The 21,264-nt window shown below is 40.4% G+C and overlaps 1 protein-coding gene and 1 non-coding gene across 2 annotated transcripts; both read right to left on the reverse strand.

Moving 5' to 3' along the window:
- Positions 1-1,275: 1,275 nt before the first annotated feature.
- On the reverse strand, positions 1,276-1,382 carry LOC131238084 (small nucleolar RNA R71). The gene has a single exon (XR_009167502.1). It is a non-coding gene; the product is annotated as a small nucleolar RNA R71 (small nucleolar RNA).
- A 12,484-nt stretch (positions 1,383-13,866) lies between these two features.
- Positions 13,867-20,873, reverse strand: LOC131232722 (L-ascorbate oxidase-like). Its single transcript, XM_058229166.1, has 5 exons — positions 20,549-20,873; positions 20,353-20,445; positions 15,796-16,008; positions 15,229-15,420; positions 13,867-14,855 (listed from the first exon to the last, which is right to left on the reverse strand). Exons 1-5 carry the CDS (start codon positions 20,822-20,824, stop codon positions 13,899-13,901), a joined length of 1,731 nt encoding a protein of 576 aa, XP_058085149.1. The 5' UTR covers positions 20,825-20,873; the 3' UTR covers positions 13,867-13,898.
- Positions 20,874-21,264: the final 391 nt, after the last annotated feature.

Raw genomic sequence — 21,264 nt, forward strand, 5'->3', positions numbered from 1 at the left:
TTGGCGCCGTTGCCGGGGACTGACGGTTGCGATTTTCTGAAATTAATTAGGTTTAGAATTAATTTAAGATTAGAATTTGACTAACTTTAGTTGTAGACTTTTATTTGATTTCTAGAACTAACTTGTTTTCCTGTTTTATAGGATCCTGACATAAGTTCTAAATTGGTAATTCCTTCCTAATCTCTCTACTTTTTCTACTTTTTAGAATTAGGGTTTAATTTGTGAAAATTTTTAATTCTAGTATTTTTCTATTTTTAGGAAGTAGTTTATTTTTAGAAACTTTCCTCTTCTGCTACTTTCTAATTTTAACTCTCTTAGAATCTAATTTGTTTCCTAATTTATTTTTAGAATTTTTGTTTAGAAACTAACCTTCCTATTTTGTAGGCCTTTAAAATAGAAATTTCTAATTCGGTAAGCTCCTTCTCTACTTCCTATTTTTCAGTTCTCTTTTAGTAATTTACTTTCTAGTTTAGGACTTTCCTAATTTATTTTAGAAGTTTCCACTTTCTTTTAGAAATCAGTTTACTGCTACCTTTCTTTTAAAGGATTGTTCCTCTCCTTTTTAGAATCTAACTTATTTTGTTTTATTTTGCAGGTCCTTAACTTAGGGGCTTCAATTTGGTAATTTCTTTCCAACTCTCCCTCTCTTTCTTTTTAGATTTTCTTTTCCTTTCTTAGGATTAGGCTTTGAATTTGATTGAGGGCTGCGAGTGTTTCATGCCCAAGTGGGCCCGTGACAACACTCGACGTCTCTTGACTGAAGGAGGATTGGTTGAGGGGTTGACTATCCATCGCAGGACTAGACACCGCTCGAAATCCCCTGAGTTAACTGAAGTTATGGCTGAAGACCAACCTCCTCTACTTCCACCTAGGGTGGAGGATACCCAAGATGAAAATGAGGTGCAACAGGCACCCCCGCCTCGTACTTTACGAGATTATCTACAACCGGCGGGAGTGAGTATGCCCTCATGCATGATTTTTCCTGAAAACACAGGACAAATGGACATCAAGCCAGGAGTTATCCAACTCCTTCCCAAATTCCATGGACTTGAATCAGAAAGTCCATATTTACATTTGAAAGAGTTCGATGAGATTATAGCTACATTATGTTTTCCTAATGTATCTGAGGATACAATTAGGCTGAAACTCTTTCCTTTTTCCTTAAAAGAGAAAGCTAAGACGTGGTTACATTCACTGCGTCCTAGATCCATTGGCACATGGAACGACATGCAGAGGGAATTCATAAAAAAATTCTTCTCACATCATAAAACGATTACCCTCAGAAAAGCAATCATGAACTTTGCCCAAAAGGAAGATGAAACATTCTTCCAATGTTGGGAAAGGTTCAAAGATTTGGTCAGTTCATGCCCACAACACGGATTTGAAACGTGGCGCATTACAAATTTTTTCTACGATGGACTGACATCTTCCATGCGCCAAATGGTCGAGACAATGTGTAATGGAGAGTTCATTAATAAAGATGTCGACGAGGTATGGGACTACCTCGACAGTCTGGCTGAAAAAACACAATCTTGGGACTATTACCCAAAATCAAACACCACGTCTAGGCCGACTCAATTAAAGGAGAAAGGTGGATTATATCTCTTGAAAGAAGAGGATGATCTCAAGTGTAAAGTGACTACGCTCATAAGGAAAGTTGAGGCCATGGAAGGAAAGAAGGATAAGGTTAATGAAATTGTTTACGGCATCTGTGATTGCAACATCATACAACTGAAAATTGTCCTACAATACCCGCCTTTCGAGGAGTGTTGAATGAACAAACCAATGCCGTAAACAACTATCAAAGACCTTTTACTGGACCTAACTCCAATACATACAATCCTGGCTAGAAAAATCATCCAAACTTTAGTTGGAGGAATGGACAAACGACGACTCCTCCAGGTTTCTTCAATCAAAATCCAAATCAAGTGAAACCTCAAGAGGAACCGGTTCAAAATCCCATACAAGAGCTGGCTCAGGCAATACGGGGAATTACAGATTTTATGCAAAAGATAGATTCTCGTATGACGGTTATAGAAAATGGGATGCTTCCTGTACAACCTCTCCCCAATCCTAAACCGCAGTACGAGATTAATGATCCCAGCTCTTCAAATCAGATGGGGCATACTAAATCCATCACCACTCTTAGGAGTGGGAAGATCATTGATAAAACTCTTCTGATTAGGCCCGAAAAGCCTCAAGAACCAGAAGAGGACAACAATGATGGATCCAGTGATGCCCCACAAATATTAGAACCGAAACTTCTAGAGAAGCCGGTTGACCATTCCCAACGGTTGGTTTCACCAAAACCTCTCTCTAACTCTCGGATATTCTAGAGGTGTTGAAACAAGTGAAAGTCAACATTTCTCTACTTGATGTCGTGAAACGATTCCTTCATATGCCAAATTTCTAAAGACTTATGCACGACCAAAAGACGGCAAAGTATTCAAAAGAAGATCTTCTTAACCAAGAAAGTGAGTGCCATCTTAAAGCAAGACGTGCCACAGAAATTCAAAGATCCTAGTAGCCCAACCATATCATGTGTAATTGGGGACCATTGAATTGATCATGCACTTCTTGACTTGGGAGCGAGCATCAATCTGATTCCCTACTCGGTATACAAACAGTTAGGTTTGGGTGAATTAAAACCCACCCTAACCATACTACAACTTGCTGATCGCTATATTCATGTACCAAGAGGGATAATTGAGGATGTGTTGGTCCAAGTGATAGATTTTACTACCCTATAGATTTTATCATCCTGGACACCGAACCTATCAATAACATGAGCACTCAGATTTTCGTCATTCTTAGTCGCCCATTCCTTGCCACTTCAAACGTAATTATCAACTGTAGGAATGGTGTCATGATTATGTCTTTTGAGAATATGACATTGGAGTCAAACATCTTTTTCAATAACAGAAGAAACTTAGAGGATGATGACGAGTTCCATGGCATTAACATAATTGACTCTTTAGTGGAAGATACGACACCTCTGATCTTATCCTCTGACCATCTAGAGATGTACCTGGTCCACTCCCATGATTTTGATGATGACATGATTAGGGAGACGTGTGCCTTGCTTGATACTGCACCGGTACTTGAAGTTAACCGGTGGAGGCCATAATTTGAAGAATTACCACAAACCGATGTAGTGCCTCTACCGTCTAACCTCAAGCCACCAAAGCTTGACCTAAAACCTTTGCCCTCTGATTTGAAATACTCATATTTAGGTCAAGATGAGACATACCCGGTGGTGATCTCTGCCCATCTGAAAAAAGAACAGGAGAGTATACTCATATCTACTCTCATTGTGCATAGGGGAGCCCTTGGATGGAGGATAGCGGACCTCAAGGGAATCGACCCCTCGATTTGTACTCACCGCATATATCTTGAGGATAATGTAAAAACCGCTCGGCAACCACAACGCAGACTAAATCCAAACATGAAGAAAGTGGTTAAGGCCGAGGTTCTTAAACTATTAGACGTGGGTATCATATACCCTATATCTGATAGTCAATGGGTGAGTCCAACTCAAGTGGTCCCTAAGAAGTCCTAATCACCATCGTAGCCAATGCCAATAATGAACTCGTGCCAACTAGAGTCACTACCGGTTGGAGAATGTACATTGACTACATGAAGTGAATACCCTCACGAGGAAAGACCACTTTCCTTTACCATTCATTGATCGGATCTTGGAAAGGTTAGCGGTCATTCCTAATACTATTTCCGACGGGTATTCGCGCTACAACCAGATAGAGATAGCCCCGAAGACCAGAAAAGATTACATTTACATGTCCCTATGGCACCTTTGCACTACCGAAGGATGCCATTCGACTATGTAATGCCCCCGCCACCTTTCGATGTATGCTTAGTATCTTTTCTCGATATGGTGGGGCAATATCTAGAGGTCTTCATGGACGATTTCTCAGTTTTTGGTCTCTTTCAGCAAATGCTTGGAAAGTCTTAAATGTGTGTTGAAAAGATGTGAAGAAAAGAACTTGGTACTTAATTGGGAGAAGTGTCATTTCATGGTTCAGAAGGGAATTGTCCTTGGGCATATCATCTCGTCCAAGGGAATCGAGGTAGATAAGGCAAAAATCGATCTTATCTCTAACCTACCTCCACCCAAGAACATCAGAGACCTGCGATCCTTCTTAGGACACGCAAGATTTTACAGGTGATTCATAAAGGACTTTAGTCTCATCTCTCGTCCTTTATGTACTCTTCTTCAAAAGGATGCTCCGTACAAGTGGACTGAGCAATGCCAGGAAGCTTTCACCAAGCTTAAGGGCACGTTAACCACTGCACCTATCATGCAGCCACCCGACTGGAGACTTCCTTTTGAGCTTATGTGCGACGCTTCTGATTATGCTCTTGGGGCAGTCCTAGGCCAGAGAAAAGATAAGAGGCCCTACGTCATTCATTACGCAAGTAGAACTTTAAATTCTGCCCAGGTGAACTACTCGACTACGGAAAAGGAACTCTTAGCTGTAGTGTTCGCCTTGGACAAATTTAGGTCCTACTTGCTCGGATCCAAGATCATTATCTACACGATCATGCGGCACTCAAGTATCTTCTTTCTAATAATGAATTCTAAGCCCCATTTGATACGATGGATCCTTCTACTCCAGAATTTGATTTGGAAATTAAAGATAAAAAGGGAGTAGAAAACGTAGTGGCCGATCACCTTTCTCGCCTTAATACCTCCGATTCCCTTGAGGCGACCCATATCAATGATATGTTCCCCGATGAACAACTATTTAGAGTCTCCCATTCACCTTGGTTCGCTGATATTGCTAATTATCTTGCTACAGGTGTCATACCGACACATTGTTCGCAAGATAAGAAGAAATTCTTCACCGAGGTGCGCAACTTTTCCTGGATGATCCTTATTTATTTAAATATTACCTGCACCAAATCCTAAGGAGATGTGTACCGGACGATGAGCATCAGAGCGCTCCTTTTGTCATTCTCAAGCTGTGGTGGTCACTTTTCTCGCTAAAAAGACCACGGCCAAGATTCTCCAGTGTGCTTTTATCGGCCCACTATGTTTAGGGATACTCATGAGTTTTGCAAAGCTTGTGAGCGTTGTCAAAAATTGGGGACATTGTCCCGTCAAAATATGATGCCTTTGAATCCCATCCTTATCATTGAAGCATTTGATTGTTGGGGCATCGATTTCATGGGACCATTCCCCCAATCGCGTTTGGAAATCTATATATTTTGCTCGCCGTGGATTATGTCACTAAATGGGTCGAAGCGATTCCGTGTCGAACTAATGACCATCGCACGGTCATTAAATTCCTAAAAGAAAACATCCTTTCTCGATTCTGAACGCCTCGAGCCATCATTAGTGATGGGGGCTCACACTTTTGTAATAAACCATTCGAGAGCTTAATGAAGAAATACGGTATCTCTCATAAGGTGAGCACCCCATACCACCCACAGACAAGCGGGCAAGTTAAGATTTCTAATAGAAAAATTAAACACATTTTGGAGAAAACGGTTAACCCCGATCGTAAGGATTGGTCAATCCGATTGACCGATGCCTTATGGGCATACCGTATTGCCTTTAAAACCCCTATTGGAAATGTCTCCCTTTAGACTTATCTATGGGAAAGCTTGTCACTTGCCTCGTGGAGCTGGAACATAAAGCGATCTGGGCGATCAAAAATCTTAATTTCAATCTGACAACGCTGCTCGCTACGCAAACTTCAATTGAATGAACTGAGGAAATCCTAATGATGCGTACGATAATTCAAGAATTTACAAGGACAAGATGAAAGCATTTCATGACCAACACATTTTGCGAAAATCATTCACGCCTGGTCAGAAGGTCCTTTTGTACAATTCTCGATTACATCTCTTTCCGGGTAAGCTCCGATCTCGTTGGACCAGCCCTTACATTGTTGTTATTGTTTTTCCTCATGGGGCCGTTGAGATAAGAGATCCCGACAATGGCAAGGAGTTTAAAGTCAATGGACATCGATTGAAACCATTTGTCGAGAAATTTGATTCAGAGGACATGTCGCTGATACGTGATTTACCGCCTACCAGGATTGATCTCCTAGTCCGATGAAGGTATAGGTGGGTTTATCGCTTTCATAGGACTAGGGTAGTTGTTTTATTTGTCTGGTCAAGACGGTAAACTTAGCGCTCCTGGGAGGCAACCCAGCTCTTCACTTCTTTTCATTCTTATCATTAGTTATTTGAATGTTTGTGGGTAACATTACTGCAAACCCTCACGAGACTACAACTCATCCACTAGGGAAAACCTAGGGGTTTAAAGGCTTGTTGCATATGCTAAATGCAATCGAGAGCACCTGCGAAAGTGGTATAGGTAGGGTTTTATTTTTGTTATTTTTGTGTTGCTTTCTCTCTCGTGCTGACCGACGCCCATGCTGCGATCTCTTGGAAAGTGTCTCTCGATTCATCAGCCAGGTACTATCTTCCCATCACTTCATATTCACTTTTGTTGTCCTAAGTGCATTGCACACTCATATCTTTTACATTGAGGACAACGTAGATTTTTGGTTGGGGGTGGGAGATTAGGTTTCCTAATCAGTGTTTTCGTAGTCTTGAGCGAAAATTGTGAAAATTTTAAATTTTTCTGGACTTTTTCTGACATTTTGTTGAATTCGAAGTGATTTTGACAACCATCTTGGATTTAACATTACAAGATAAGTGAAGTTGGTAATTTATGACTCTTAGATTCAGTTATCTATTATATTAGATTTCACAGTTAAGTTTGAAGTGTTAATCTATAATTAGAAGTTTTAAACATGATTGAGTTATGATTTCACATGTCACATCTCGCTTTCACATTAAGATTTCAGTTTGATATTAAAGGGTTAACTTGGTAATCACTAAGCATGTAAGGAACTAGCTTGGAAAATTTGCCCGTCATGATCAATTGAAAAATTGAAAAAAAAAAAAAAAAGAGATACCTTTGGAAAAGGTTAGGCGAATAATCTTCACCATAGGTTTGCTCCCTATAGGTGCGGATTCGATTCTCCTCTCCCTCGATGAAAAAAAAAATCAAAAGTGGGAAGAATAAAAAAGAAGAATTGTAAGGCAAATTCTGGTTTAGGTTTTGAGTGTCCTAAATACTGTTTTGATTATCAATGTTATCATAGAAAGTATCTATTGGATTTCTTAATGATGATAAGCCGAGATTTCATTATACACTCATGGTACTCATTGTTTAGAATTGTTCTAATTAATGCATAAATACTTTAAAATTGATTATGAAATTTATTGCACACTTGATTCAAGGAGGAAGTAATATCCAACATTCATGCATCTTAGAATTTTCGAATCTAGATTGTTTTTTTTTAAAAAAAAAAATGCTTGAGTTCATAAAGATTGTCCTGTAATTCTCAACTTATTTTTTCACATACTTTGCTCGGGACTAGCAAAATGCTGGTTGGGGGTTGTGTTGAGGGTCAAATATTGCATATCAGACCTAGTTGTTACCTAGATTTACGAACATGATAATGTTTAAAGCCCCAATTTAATAGTGTTTGTGTTTCAAGGTAGATTTATAAACGTGGAAAGAAAAGGGTAAATAAAGCAAGGATTTAACAGTCTCAAGTCACCAAGGCAAGCAATGACCCTAGGAGACCAAGATCGACAGATTTGAATGCCCGAGATCCAAGAAAATCGAGAAATTGAAGCTCAAGTGGCCTGAAAAGTGTCCAGAATGCAAGATCATAGGGTTCCCACCATCTGATCAGTTTGAAACTTCATTCATGGCCCGAGGACTATAAATGAACCGTACACGTAAAATTTCATCCATTGAATTGCTGTGGAAGTGGCCCAACGAACGTTTCAGCCCACAATTTACTGATCTGGGGCCCACCTGATCTCTGGATACGCCTCATCTTCGGTCTCGACGCCTTAAATCATGTGAAGAACCAGATGGACGGAGGAGATTTTGTACATACACCATGATGGACCCCATGTGCATTGCATGTGTACAGTCTGCAAGTGCACCAGCCGTGCACCCGTGCACTCAAAGTCGGTCACCAGGCGCTGACCGACAAAATTCAAAATTTCCAAAAATGCAACAGCGTTAACGCTGTTCGTCCGTCGATTCCTCTCAGTGGGGTCCACTCCTCTTCCAAAGCATCAATCGGGACCGTCCATTGTGTGCATAGGTGGGGTATTTACCTCATCAAGGCGGCCTTTTGAGACCATGTAAAATGTTGCAGAATCCTAACCGTTAAAGGCATGATGAACGGCGGAGTAGAAGGTATTGTGGGCCACTTAGAATTTGGTCCAAAAATAGTGATTCCCACCTGGTTTTTCGAGTAGAACGCAGTGGATGGTGTGGATTTCTCAAAACAAAAGCGATGTGGGCCCCACCATCAGTACAGCGTAAGTACATTACGCACCCTGTTTTCGCGTCCGGGAAATCCGAAACTTCCGGCCGATTGTGGGCCACTGCCTGTGATCGGATTGGTGATCCAAACCGTCCAGATGATGCCCAAGCCAGGATTGACCCTAGCCATGGAGAAATTTTTACTCCAAGGACGATTACGGTCGTGCAATCACATTCCAAACGCAAGTCGGTTTGCGTTTCTACGAACGCGGTTTGAGTAGCTGGCTGCGTAAACTTTTCGGATTCCAGCCACGAATGGGACTCTCTTCATACCTCGAAGATAAAGAGAGAATACGGAGGAGGGCCGGGGAACTCGTTTTTGGTTTTTAAGAAGGCATTCAAGGAGGGAGCATTCAAGGAGAAGGCGAAACAGAGAAGACAGGGAGGAGGTTTGTGGCTGGAACGTGAAGCTGGTTTTTCTCTTTCCTTCTTGTTATTTTCTTTCCCTTGTTATTTTTTATTTTATTGTTTTATTCAGCCCATTCATGTGTGGCTAAACCTCTTAGCTAGGGCTAAGAGGTGAAGCCTGTAGCGAGATGGGAGAGTCTATTCTATGCATTTAATTATTTAATTGTGAATTAAACTTGATTTTGGTTTAATTATTAAAGGAATATTTTCTCTGTCTTTTATGGTCTGTTGTGACCGAAATTACAATGGGTTTGCAATGACTTTGAATATTTCTTTTTCTCTTTAATGTTTATGACGTCCGGGAGGCCCCGTTGTTCACCATCGCCTCCTGGGCATGGTCGGATGATAATACCCTTCCTAACCTTCATGCATCGTTGATTGGTTGGTAATTAGTTTAATCTCGTTGTTTGCTTTGTCACCTGGGCATGGTTAGATGATGGAATCCATTCTAGTTCATATACCTTTCATCTCTTAAAACCGATCAAGTAAGTTCAACTTAATTCCATAATCCTTTGATGCAAGCATAAGATCTCCCTAATCTCTACAAGTGGATCCTCCGAATCCCTAGTTTCCCTTCCTTGAATTGTTTAAAGTTTTAGATAATTATTCCACAATTATTCTGAAATTCTATTTGATTTAGATTGCATCTTAGGTTAGTTCTATTTCTATTTAGTTTCAGGAAACAGGTTTCAGTCCCTGTGGATTTGACCTTGGTCTTATCGAGTTTATTAATACATCAAAACCATATACTTGGGGAGTGAACATTGGTAATTAGTTTAATTCTGTTGTTTACTTGTCTCCTGGGCATGGCTTGGTGATGGAATCCATTCTAATTCATATACCTTCCATCTCTTGAAAACCAGATCAAAGTAAGTTCAGTTTAATTTCCATGATTCTTGATGCAGGCATAAGATCTCTCTGATCTCTACAAGTGGATCCTCTGAATCCCTAGTTTCTTATTTCTTATTCTCTTTAGTTTTACATTAATATTTCGTCATTACTCCTCAAATTATAATCAATTTAAATTCCGTTATAGTCTAGTTCTAATTCTTCCTAGTTTCAGACAACGTATAGGTATCAGTCCCTTGGGATTCGGCCTCGGGCTCACCGTGTTTATTAATATTTGTGGGTAACATTTCTGTAAACCCTCACGAGACTATAACTCGTCCACTAGGGAAAACCTAGGGGTTTAAAGGCTTGTTGCATATGCTAAATGTAATCGAGATTACCTGTGAAAGTGGTGTAGTTAGAATTTTTTTCATTTTAATTTTATTTTTAAAATTAATTTTTATTTTTATTTTTATTTTTCTTCGCTTATTTTGCTCGGGACTAGCAAAATGCTGGTTGGGGGTGTGTTGAGACTCAAATATTGCATAATTTTCCCCATTTATATCTTGGTTTTTTGAATATAAATCATCTTAATATTTTATTTTACTCATGTATGTGTTGCAAGGTGAATTTAAGAGCTTAGATTGAAAAAGGATGCTAAAAAGTAAAAATTTAATGCTCAAAAATCACCAAAGCAAGGGATGGATCTTAGGAGATCAAGATTGAAGAATTCACATGCCAAAGATCCAAGAAAACCAAGTGAGGAATGAAGAGAATCGAAGATTTGAAGTGAAGAATCCTGAAATCGTCCTGAAAAAGTATATTATGAAGCTGTGAAGTTTATTTTAGAAAACTACGTAGCAGGAAGTTTGTTTTAAACGAACTATGCAGCGAGAAGTCTATTTTGAAAAAATACGTATATTTGAGATGTTTTCTAGGGTTTTCAACTTTGTACGAAAATTGGAGTTCCCTACTTATAAATAGGGCCTCCTAGAGCATTCTTAAACATCATTAGAAGTATTCAAGAGCAAAATTTAGAATTTTTAAAGAGTTTTTAGTTTTATTAAAGCTTTATAAGTTGTTTCTTTCCTTTTAGATCTTTTCTATTTGCATTTTTTTTCTTCTTTCTTTCTTGTTGCTTTTTATTTCTACAATTTAATTATGTTTTTCTAAGTTCCCTTTAGCCCAAGCTAGAAGGGAAGCACATGGGTTTATTATTTCTTTAAGATTATGATGATTGATTGTTTAAATGATGACAAGAATGGTATATGCATATTATCTATTATTTAGGTTTTGTTTTTTATCCTTTTGTAAGATCCATATATTTCCATCATATGAGATCCACATTGATGGATAGGCTTACCCTAGATTAATCGATTTCCTAGATAGGAGATGTTCTCAACTGTTATATTTCTTTGATATTCATTATCCTATAGATATTGAATACTTAAAATCACCGGCGTTTGAGAATATATGTCAATAGTGCAAATCCATTATTTTCTAATATTTTATATCATTTATTAAAATATTTAAAGTGTTTTATTTTCCGATTAGGCTGACCATAGTGTTCGGATCCTAGTTGTGTTATCCAAGTCATCATGATTTTGGAACATTAACCTATGTGTGGAACTTTGAAGCTTGGGTGTTATTTTATTCATTGAATTACATCTATTCAAAAATCCCAAAACCAAATCATCACTTTAGTTTTTATTACTTAGTTTGTTTTACATTTGATTTTTTCCTTCTCGCAGTTCATCTCCTGTGGGATCGACCTGTATTCACAGGAAACTCTTAAAAACATAAAGGAAGGAAGAGAGAAAACCAAAGAGAAAGAATAACAAAAGATAAAGAATGAAGAAGCTAGCCATTTTTTTCTCTCCTTTGCTTCCACGCTCCATAGGTAGCCCACGACACCCCACAATGTCTGGAAAAACCGAACGTGGGTATGGTGCAAAATTTCCTATGCTGAGATGCTCAGTGGGCCCTACGGTGATGTTTTCTGTGAAATCCACCCCGTTCATTAGATTCCTGACGAAATTTCATTAGAAAAGGAGTGGTTTGGTCGAGTTTTGGTGCGGTCCACTGTATCAAATCAACTTGCTATTCATCGTTTGTTTTTTGACGATCCACGTGTGTATGTATGCATGAGGCAAAAAAGAAAGCATAAATGGGGTCATGCCCTCCTCTGGGGCATATGGACGGTTCAAATTGTGCAACGAGGCTGTGATGGAGGCCCACTACGGACCTCAGTGACGGACAGCGTTGGACGCTGTTTGCTTTTCGCGGAAGAAGTCGGGCCAGCCCGGCTTTGATTGGGCTGATCGTCTGGTGCACAACCAGTTAATGCGTACTATGTACACGTGTGTGTACATGTGGGGTCCATTGTGATGTATATACAAAATCTTTTCCGTCCATCTAATTTTTTCATCTCATTTAAGGGGTTGAGACTAAAATTGAAGCATATCCAGATATCAGGTGGGCCCCAGATTAGTATTTTAGGGGATAATTTGTCCGTTGGGCCACTTTCACAAAGATCTAATGGCTGAAATTTGATGTGTACGGTTAATTTATGGTCTTCAGGCCAGATATAAAGTTTCAATCCGAACGGATGATGGAAACCCTTTGATCTTGCATTCTGGATGATTTTTAGGCATATTTAACGTGAATGACTTGATTTTCTTGTATCTTTGGAACGTAAATTCTTCAATATCGGTCCGCTGGGATCCATCCCTTGGTGATTTTAGAGCGTTAAATCCATGCTTTTAGTACCATTTTTTAGTTCAGACTCCTAATTTCACATTGCAACATAAACACCATTAAAATAGGCCGTTAAACAGTATCATGTTCATAAATTTAGGTAATAATTGGAGTCTAATATGTAATATTTGACCCTCAATAGTGGACTAGCCATCCATCGTGTGTGCCCCACCTTTGAAGTGCATCATCCATCGTACGTGCTCATTTTGGATGTGGGGCCTACCTTTGCAGGGCCATCCACGGTTCCCCATTTCTTCATCATGTTCTGCTTTTTTTTTTTTTTTTTTTTTGAGGTGCGTTTTCTGTTTCAAATTGCATAGATTTATTTTGATTAAGGTTTACGATATGAGTTTTAACTCTTATTTTGTGGTGACTGGCTAAAGGATGTAACTTGGGAAGGGGTTTGCTTGTTCGAATATTTCACCTGCAATACCTTTTTTTAAGGAAATATAAGCAGCTGACCATGTGAGTGATCGAGTTGCCCGAGTTTTTGACCTTCAGGCTCCTCAGGAGTCAAGTCACCGGGTTTAGAACTGTGTAAAGTCTATGATAAGTGCCGTTGTAGTGTGGACCCGGGCTGGCTGAGGCCTGATCCAAGCCCAGTTGGCAACGAAAAGCCTAGACCCGAGCCTGGCCCAGACCCAGGGTGGGCCGAAATAGATAGGCCTTACCCTAGATTGAGAAGATACTGCTCGGGTCCAAGCTTGAACCTGGCTTTTGACTCGATGTACCCACCGGGTCTGTACTGTAGCCCGAAAACCAACCTAGTGAATGGAATGTGTTTCTCACAAACAACTATATGAACGTCCAACTGGTTGGCCTGTGGGGCCCACCATCGTGTATGTATGACATCTCAAATTAGATATATCATGAAAATGCCTCTGAAAAAATCCTACAGGACCTCATGCCGACCCAATAAGAAAGGCTTGCATTTTAGGCCCAGGCCCGTACCTTGGATTTCCTACAGTCCAGCCTGGCCCATTCAGAGTCCCCACCCTCCCTCACTCTGGTCCAGTTCTCCGGTAGGCCACCTCTGTATCAAAAGAATGGACGGTTCATGTCAACTTGGCAATGGTCCACTGCCAAATTATGTGTTGGCCACTTGATTATTGGACGGGCTTTATTTCTGTACAGCAGCATCCTCACAGTGGGGGGGTCCAGTTACGCTCTGATGGAAGTTTGCAAAAACAAATAAAAGGCCAGAAAAAAGCATTGTTTTAACCATCCGATATTTTTGTACGTTATGGTCCACCTCAGGGATGATGAAAGGCCACATTTTCAGTCCAGAAAATCTAAACGGTGTGGCTACCTGATGGAAAGCTCTGATCTTGCACATGCGTCTGGGCTTAGCAAATTATCATATAATCCATTCAATTTCGTGTAATTTAAGAGGGCATCGCGTCTAGTGTCTTACCTGTTATGGCCCAAGAAAAAAAAAATCTAGAGAAAAATACAAAGAATGTGAGCCACCTAACCTCTGATGCTACACACACAAAATCATCATTACTCTTATCAAAGTCTAAGGCCCTTTCAACCCTTTCGTTTCACCACAGCCCATGATAGATGAAGGCAGCTTCCCAACCTTCTCCACTCCTTCTTCAAACACCACACCCATACCCAAGTAGTAATGTGCCTCTATATGGCAATGGAAGGCCCACACACCTGGGTTATCTGCTCGAAACCTCAGCGCGGTCCACCCGTATGGATGGACCGGCACCGTGTTCTTCATTATCGGGTCCACCAAGTTGTACTTCTTCGGGTCATTTACCGGATCAAACACTCCAACCCCATAGCCCAGCACCCAGAAGTCATGCCCATGGAGGTGCCACGGATGCGTCTCACTGTTTTTCGGGTTCATCGTGTTTGCATTCTGTAGGATAATGTCCACCGTCGAATTGAACTTTAACCGATATATTGAGTTGGTAGAACTGGCATTGGTATTGTTCGGCTTGCTGTATATGTCGTAATTCGCATAGTCGTAGGTTTCTGGGGGTGGGGTTTGATCGAAAACATGGGTTAAGTTCTCCTTAAGCGCGATTAGATATGGTGTGTGAGGAAGGCTGAATGATACATTGTTAACCGACCAGCGAGTGTAGCCGTTGATTGTATTTTGTGTATTGAGGAGTATGATTACCCTATCAGAGGTGAGGGGAGGTTGGTGGATGTAGCCCTTGTGGGACTTGATTTTGCGACTTTGTGCCAGCCGGATATCAGCATCATTCCAATGTGGTCCGGTTGTTGGGGGTGTGGGAGGTGTATTTCTTGGATGGTTTGGATAGTAGTTGAAGATTGCCAGGCCGGTTGGAGTCTTGGGTTCCCGGCTGACCACATTGGTGGTGGCCCAGTAGTTCCTTGAAGGGTCCTGATCGGCTTTCACCAAGACGGAGTATGTCTCGCCTGAGTAGATATGTAGATCTTTGATGATGAAGGGCTCAACGTAGTGACCGTCGGCTTCCACTACAGTCATGTTATGTCCCTGATAGAAATGATTAACAAAATTAAATTACTAAGTATTCCTTAATATAGATGACATCTTTTAAAATTTTAATAAGGTGGATGAGTATACACCATTATTCAATGTATGTTTGATCATACACCACTGATAACAATCCAACTATATTAGGAAGGACTTTATTTCTTATGTGTATTTTAGGAAAATACTTCATTCCTTTATATTTTTTCTTCTTTTGTTAGATTATGTATTTTTTGTAAGCAATTCTTTAATAATTTTTTTCAATTTTATAGGACTATATACATCATAAAATGGTGTATAGCTCTACTTGTGATATTTCAAAATGCTCTTATGACTAAAAAATTGAATGGTTTGATTCAAAGGCCATAGAAATTACCTCAATTTCAAAATTAAGAGCCGACAAAGAAGTCAGACTAGCGATCCGCAGGCGGTATGTCTTCCCAGGCACCACTGTTAACACGTAATGGCCACACTCTGGATCGGATGCGTTGCAGATCTCAGAAATGTTGGAGCTGGAAGGAGTGACTAGGGAGCAATTGAATCTTCCCTTTCCTTGTATCAGAAGAGACTACAAAACAATGAAATGAGAAATCCTTACATTAAAGAGTGCAGAAATTTTATTTGTCTGAAGAGGATTGATCATTTGGATAGTTCATACACCAAAACCCACTGTATAATCCATCTCATTGTGCACATCCACATCACTTCTTGGATGGGCCAACACCCAAATATCACATATCAGTCCAACAGTCACCGCCGTTCAGTCTGCAGGCTTTGTGTTGACCATCACTTATAACTTCTGCCGACGGTCCAAAACTAAGCTATTGATCATGTGGTTAGAAACATTCGACTGGTGGGATATTTTCTACTATGACCCATCGAGCATCGATCTGGTTGTAATGCAGAGATTTGGTGAAACTAAAATGGTTCATTGGAGAAGTACCTGAGGCTCATTCACCCATTTAAAGGGTATGGATGATAGGCCGGTTGCTTGCTCGTAGGTGCTCTGGTGCCACCAGTCAGTAAGGATGATGCTTCGATCATAATCGTACGTGAAAGGTTCGGTCTTCCCATCAGGGACGGATACTCGAATCGAGCCGTAGAGCCCGGCTTCTCTTTGCATTCCATAGTGTGCATGGTAAAGGTAAGTTCCTGGCTGCAATATTTTTAAAGGAGTAAAGGTGATTTACAGATCTTACTTATCCTCAATTACAGAGATAACAAGCTGTACGTATGATAGCCATGGAATAGTTGTATGCAATCGAGACCCTTCAAATCACTGACTATATTCTGGATGGAGCAGAACCAAAGTAAGTTGGACTTGTTCCCTTGGAATTTGGACCAGTGACTGTTTCTCTTTTAACCGTTCATTTTGATAGCCATCAATTGGAAGGCTGTTGTGGCTTGATCAGTGTGATTTTCAAGACACTCTTCAATCACAATGTGCCCCACATTTTGGATGGTCGGGATGGCCGTGAATGGTTGTTATATGTGAGCAAGATGACCCAGCACCATTTTTAAATGGGGGTGAACATCTCTTTGGGAATTTAAACACTGGTCTAGCTATTTAAACGTTGGTGTTAAAAGAGTGAAACTGAGGTAGTAGAGTAACGTAGTCAGAAAATTGGGAACTAATCTTGCAGCTCTGGACAATCAAGATTGGACGGTGATAAGGGGTGGGCTCCACGCTTTCTTTCCTCTGCCCTTTTCTACTTTTTCTGATCAAAAGTAGAAACGTGGGCCCCACGTGGGTTTGTCCATTGGAAAAGGAAACGGTAAATAAATACTCACATCAAGAGAGATAGGCCCAGCCCAGTGTTGGATCGGGCTCGGGCTTATCTATTCCGCATGCGGACCAAGCTTGGCTTTGGCATGGAGATTTTTCTCGTCGTAAATCTCACCTTTTACCGATAGGCTTTTCTGAATCACCCAAACTTTACTTTCTCTAACTAAATCACTGTTGTACTGATTGACTGAGTGTAGACGAAAATACCTTACTTTCAAGGTGGCACCGTGGATAACCATGATATCTGCCGCCGTGTAACTCTGTCTTGTCCCCCGTGGATAACCATGACATCCATGGTACCACTGTGGGACTCTGTCTTGTCCATGGTAGCACTGTGGATATCCCATTGGCATCGTAAGATTCTTTTAAACAAATTAGATAAACTATCACGATGGCACCATGATATCCACGGTTCCACTGTGGGACTCTTCATCTAGATCTTTTTGACCTTATGAACAGATTGGATGGAAAATAAGCATTATGGTGGGACCTACAAATGTTTTAACAAAGTAAATATTATCCCCACTGCTATTTCTAGTGTGATCCGTTTAAGCTTTGGATACGATTCATTTTATTTTTATTTTTTACTCATGCTCTAAAATGATCTCTAAAAATGGATGAATGGTGTAGATATATTAAATACATAATTTTGAAGCCCATTTAACTATGATCTCCTTTGAACCATTTGTATAACTCAAAAAATTGACTGAGTACTTCATGAAATTGACCGACCTTCACATGAAATCGACCGAGCCTCACATGCTCACTACTCTCTTATCGTATTGAGTAAATTGAGTTGGGCCCACCTTGAATGTAAGTGGTCTATCTACGTTGTCCATCCGTTTTTCCATCTGATTCAAGGGGTTTAGCCCAAAGTCGAAGCATATCCAAAGATCAAGTGGATCGTACCATACGAAACAGTGGGGATAATGATTTTCGCCATTGAAACCTTGCTATGCCCCAAGTGATGTTTATTTGTCATCTAGCTTGTTCATAGGATTATGTAGACATGGATGAACGGAAAACACAAATACAAGCTTGATCCAAAACTTCTATGGCCATAAGAAATTTATTCAGCTTAGGTAATTTATTCAAATATATTTGTAGTGTGTGCTTTATTCGATAGAGGCACCATTTTCGTAATTTATTGACAACAAAACGAAGAAAAAGAAGTAATGATTTGTTGGAAGGGTATTCTTATATGAAGATGAGTGAAGATTCTAGAAAATGGGTTTTAGGTAGAGGGGTATTGCTATATGGAAAGGAGAGAAGAATCTAAAAAATGGGTTTTTGCAGAAGAGGAGAGGGGAGAAGATTACAGAAAATGGGTTTGTATTGCAGGGGTATTTTCATCTCGAAAAATGCGGTGGTTTAGTCTTGGAGAGTAAAGTTTGGGGGCATTTAGAAAAGCCAGTGGATGAAATGTGAGATTTATAATGGGAAAAATCTCCTTTGGCATGTATAGAGCTGGGCATTGAGTCAAGTTGAACTGAGTTAGGGTTGACGTAACTCGATCCAGTTTTGAAATAGGCCTAACTCGAACTCGATCGGCCCGACTCAGTACTGAGTCCAACATGCTAGACTTGATCCGAGTCCTACTTGGTCAAAAGTACCAAGTTGGATCAAGTTGGCACCGAGTCGGATCGAGAGATGAGGGAGGGAGGGAGGAGGGTGGTGGTGATGTTGGGTGGCTATCGGGCTTGGAAGAGTATGATGACAGAGGGACAGAGAGAGTTTGGGATCGGGTCGAGGTTGAGTGCGGTGGGTAGAGTTAGTTGAGTCAGGTTGCAGATCAAGTCGAGTTTGACCGGATCGGATTTTGGGTTGAGTCGGGTTGAGTTACCAGATAACTTGGACTCGACTCAGTTTGAGTTCGGATCGAGCAAAGCCTACTCGAATCGGACCAACTCGCTCATTTGCTTTGGATCAAATCAGGTCTAAACGAGTCTGACGAGTCAAGCCATCCTGTGCCCAACCCTAAGCATGCATGCCTCTATCCTTTTGGAGTGGGCTCGGGCTGATTCGTTTGTACAGGAGGAAAAGGGAACGTATTGGGTGAGACCCCATACTCACCCGGGACAGTGCCGCCCTTACCGTGGGCCCCAACTTGATGCATTTATTATGTATCCACACCGTCCATCCACTTTTCCATATCATTTTAAGTGGTTATTGTAAAAAAGGATGAATCAGATCCGCTTTTCCACCCGTAAAAACTTGCAGTTTTCTTCCGTCCCCAGAGTAAACAAAAAAAAAAAAAACCGGATATTTTAACTTGATTGAATTTCCTTAGGCATCACCGCGAGGTATGTGTTAGATCCACACCGTCCATCCATTTTCTAGGTCAATTTAGGGCATGTATGATCCCTAAACCGAGTCAGATCCAAATCTCAAGTGGACCAGATGACAAAAAGCAGTGGGAGTTGAACAACTTTCGTTGAAACCTTCCAAAGGCCCCCCCCTAAACTGATATGGAAAAACGGTTGGACGGCGTGGATCTAAGTCCACGGAAGATCCACACGTCAAAAACTTCTCTGGATGTGTTGTGCTGTCGCAAATGGAAACGGGTACAAATCATTCTTCGTGCACGTGTTGTCCACTTGATTAACGGATGGAATCAGGAATATTCATTTAGAAAATGGGGATATAATCAATTTTGAGTTGGAAGTGGTTGGACCAGGTTAAGCACTTAGTCAATCGTTTTTTTAGACTGAGCTCGGGCTTGATTTTTCTGTTCCTATTTTCAAGTTATTTTCTTTCCTTACCCTTCTACGTGCTTTCGCTGGCAAGAAAGAGAAATTATCACATGCAGTCCTTCCCACCAACACCTCGCACGTGTAGAATATCCCATCTGGGGGATCAAAAGGTGGGCCACACCATGATGATCGGCCGTACAAACTATACACCCTTATTCAGTATATAGTCAATCTTCATCCACAAAACCCGGATGGATATCCCTGTACATGATAGTATACACCGTTTCCATGTCCCTTTGAGATATGGTGGATGATTGACTATTTGACGCAGGGAAAGACGTGAGGTAGAGCACTGTGGATAATTGGACTCATCACAGAGACTTCTCGGATCCACGAAGAAAAGAATAAGAAAATAGAAAACAAATTCTATAAAATTCGAAATTGATTGATGATTGAAATAAATGAGTTCATGACCCTTTAAATAGGGCTACTAAGCAATGGAAGAAATTTCAAAATCAAACTACAACTAAAACTCCTAGAATTTACAACTTAGTTACAGTCAGTTATTATTTATAGACGGTCGTGATGTCTACAGTAAGTTATTGTTTATAGATGGTTGGTCGGGACGCCTACTTTTGCTTCACAGTTATCCTAATTATTCTAAGCACTTTTCATGTTGTGCATAACTTCGAAAGCCCCACGGATGAAGAGTTATAATCAAACTAAAACTTAATATTTATAGTAAAAATAGAAATAAAACAGGGAAGTGACTGTCGATCTGATGGCAATCATATATTTTATGTCCGTTTTAAGTTCTGACGGTCCGGATCATCTCTGCCACTGATCAGACCATTTCTGGTCCATCTTGGCCATGAAATTATCCGCCTCTACATCACTATTACTGAATGACCTGCACCATTTGATCAGATAACCTAGTGGCCCCAAGAGATTTGATTCTTTTTGATATGATGCAACCAGAAAGCAGAAGTAAATGCAATTGAATTTGGTTATTGAAACTTACCCTATCAACTATAAACTTGTACACGAACGTGTCCCCGGGTGTGATTGGGCACTGCGACACACCTTCGGTCCCATCACTCCATGGCGTTTCGATCTGTGCAAATAACCGATATTCTTTTAAATCACAAAAAACATCATGATCTTGAACAATTTCGATATCGGGATGACCGATACTACACATGGATCGATAATGTTACCTGTCGAATCCCATGCCAATGGATGGCGACATTCTCCGTCAGCAAGCTGTTTTTAAGCTCGACGATGATGGTGTCATTTTGTTGGGCTAAGATAGTAGGCCCAGGAGTCTTGCCATTGATGGCAATGACCAGCTTCCTATAGCAATCAGGAGCTTTAAATTGGTACTTGACCTCCCATTTGTAGCGGAGTATTTTAGCATTAACCGTCGGGGTCATTAGAGAGAAGAAGAAACCCAAGAGAAGGAATGTGAAGAACTTGAAAAGAGAACTGGCCATTTTTCCAAATAATAAAAAATCCAAAGACTGGCTTTCAGAAAATGGGTCACCAAATGCTAGAAAGAAGGTTGCATCCCAAGAAGAGATAAATGGCTGTAATGAATAGAATCCATATATATAACGGTTGGAGTTGTATAACGTCGGTAAAAGGAAAAATACAAGGTAGCTTCATTTCAATAGAGTCAAATACTGAAAATTCAAATACTGAAAATAGAAGGAATGTGAAGAACTTGGAAAGAGAAGTACCGCTCATTTTTCCAAATAATCCAAAACCAAAGAAGGTTTTTGTAGAAAATGTGACTTGGATTGACTAATCGACGCTATGGTACTATTCTGTGGAACCACCATGATGTATGTTCTTTAATTCATGCGGTTTCAGTTCATTTTAGAGCATTAGTTCAAAAATGAGCCAGATTCAAATCTCATATGTACCACACCAT

The sequence above is a fragment of the Magnolia sinica genome, chromosome 2, assembly GCF_029962835.1.
Source record: "Magnolia sinica isolate HGM2019 chromosome 2, MsV1, whole genome shotgun sequence".
Taxonomy (NCBI): domain Eukaryota; kingdom Viridiplantae; phylum Streptophyta; class Magnoliopsida; order Magnoliales; family Magnoliaceae; genus Magnolia; species Magnolia sinica.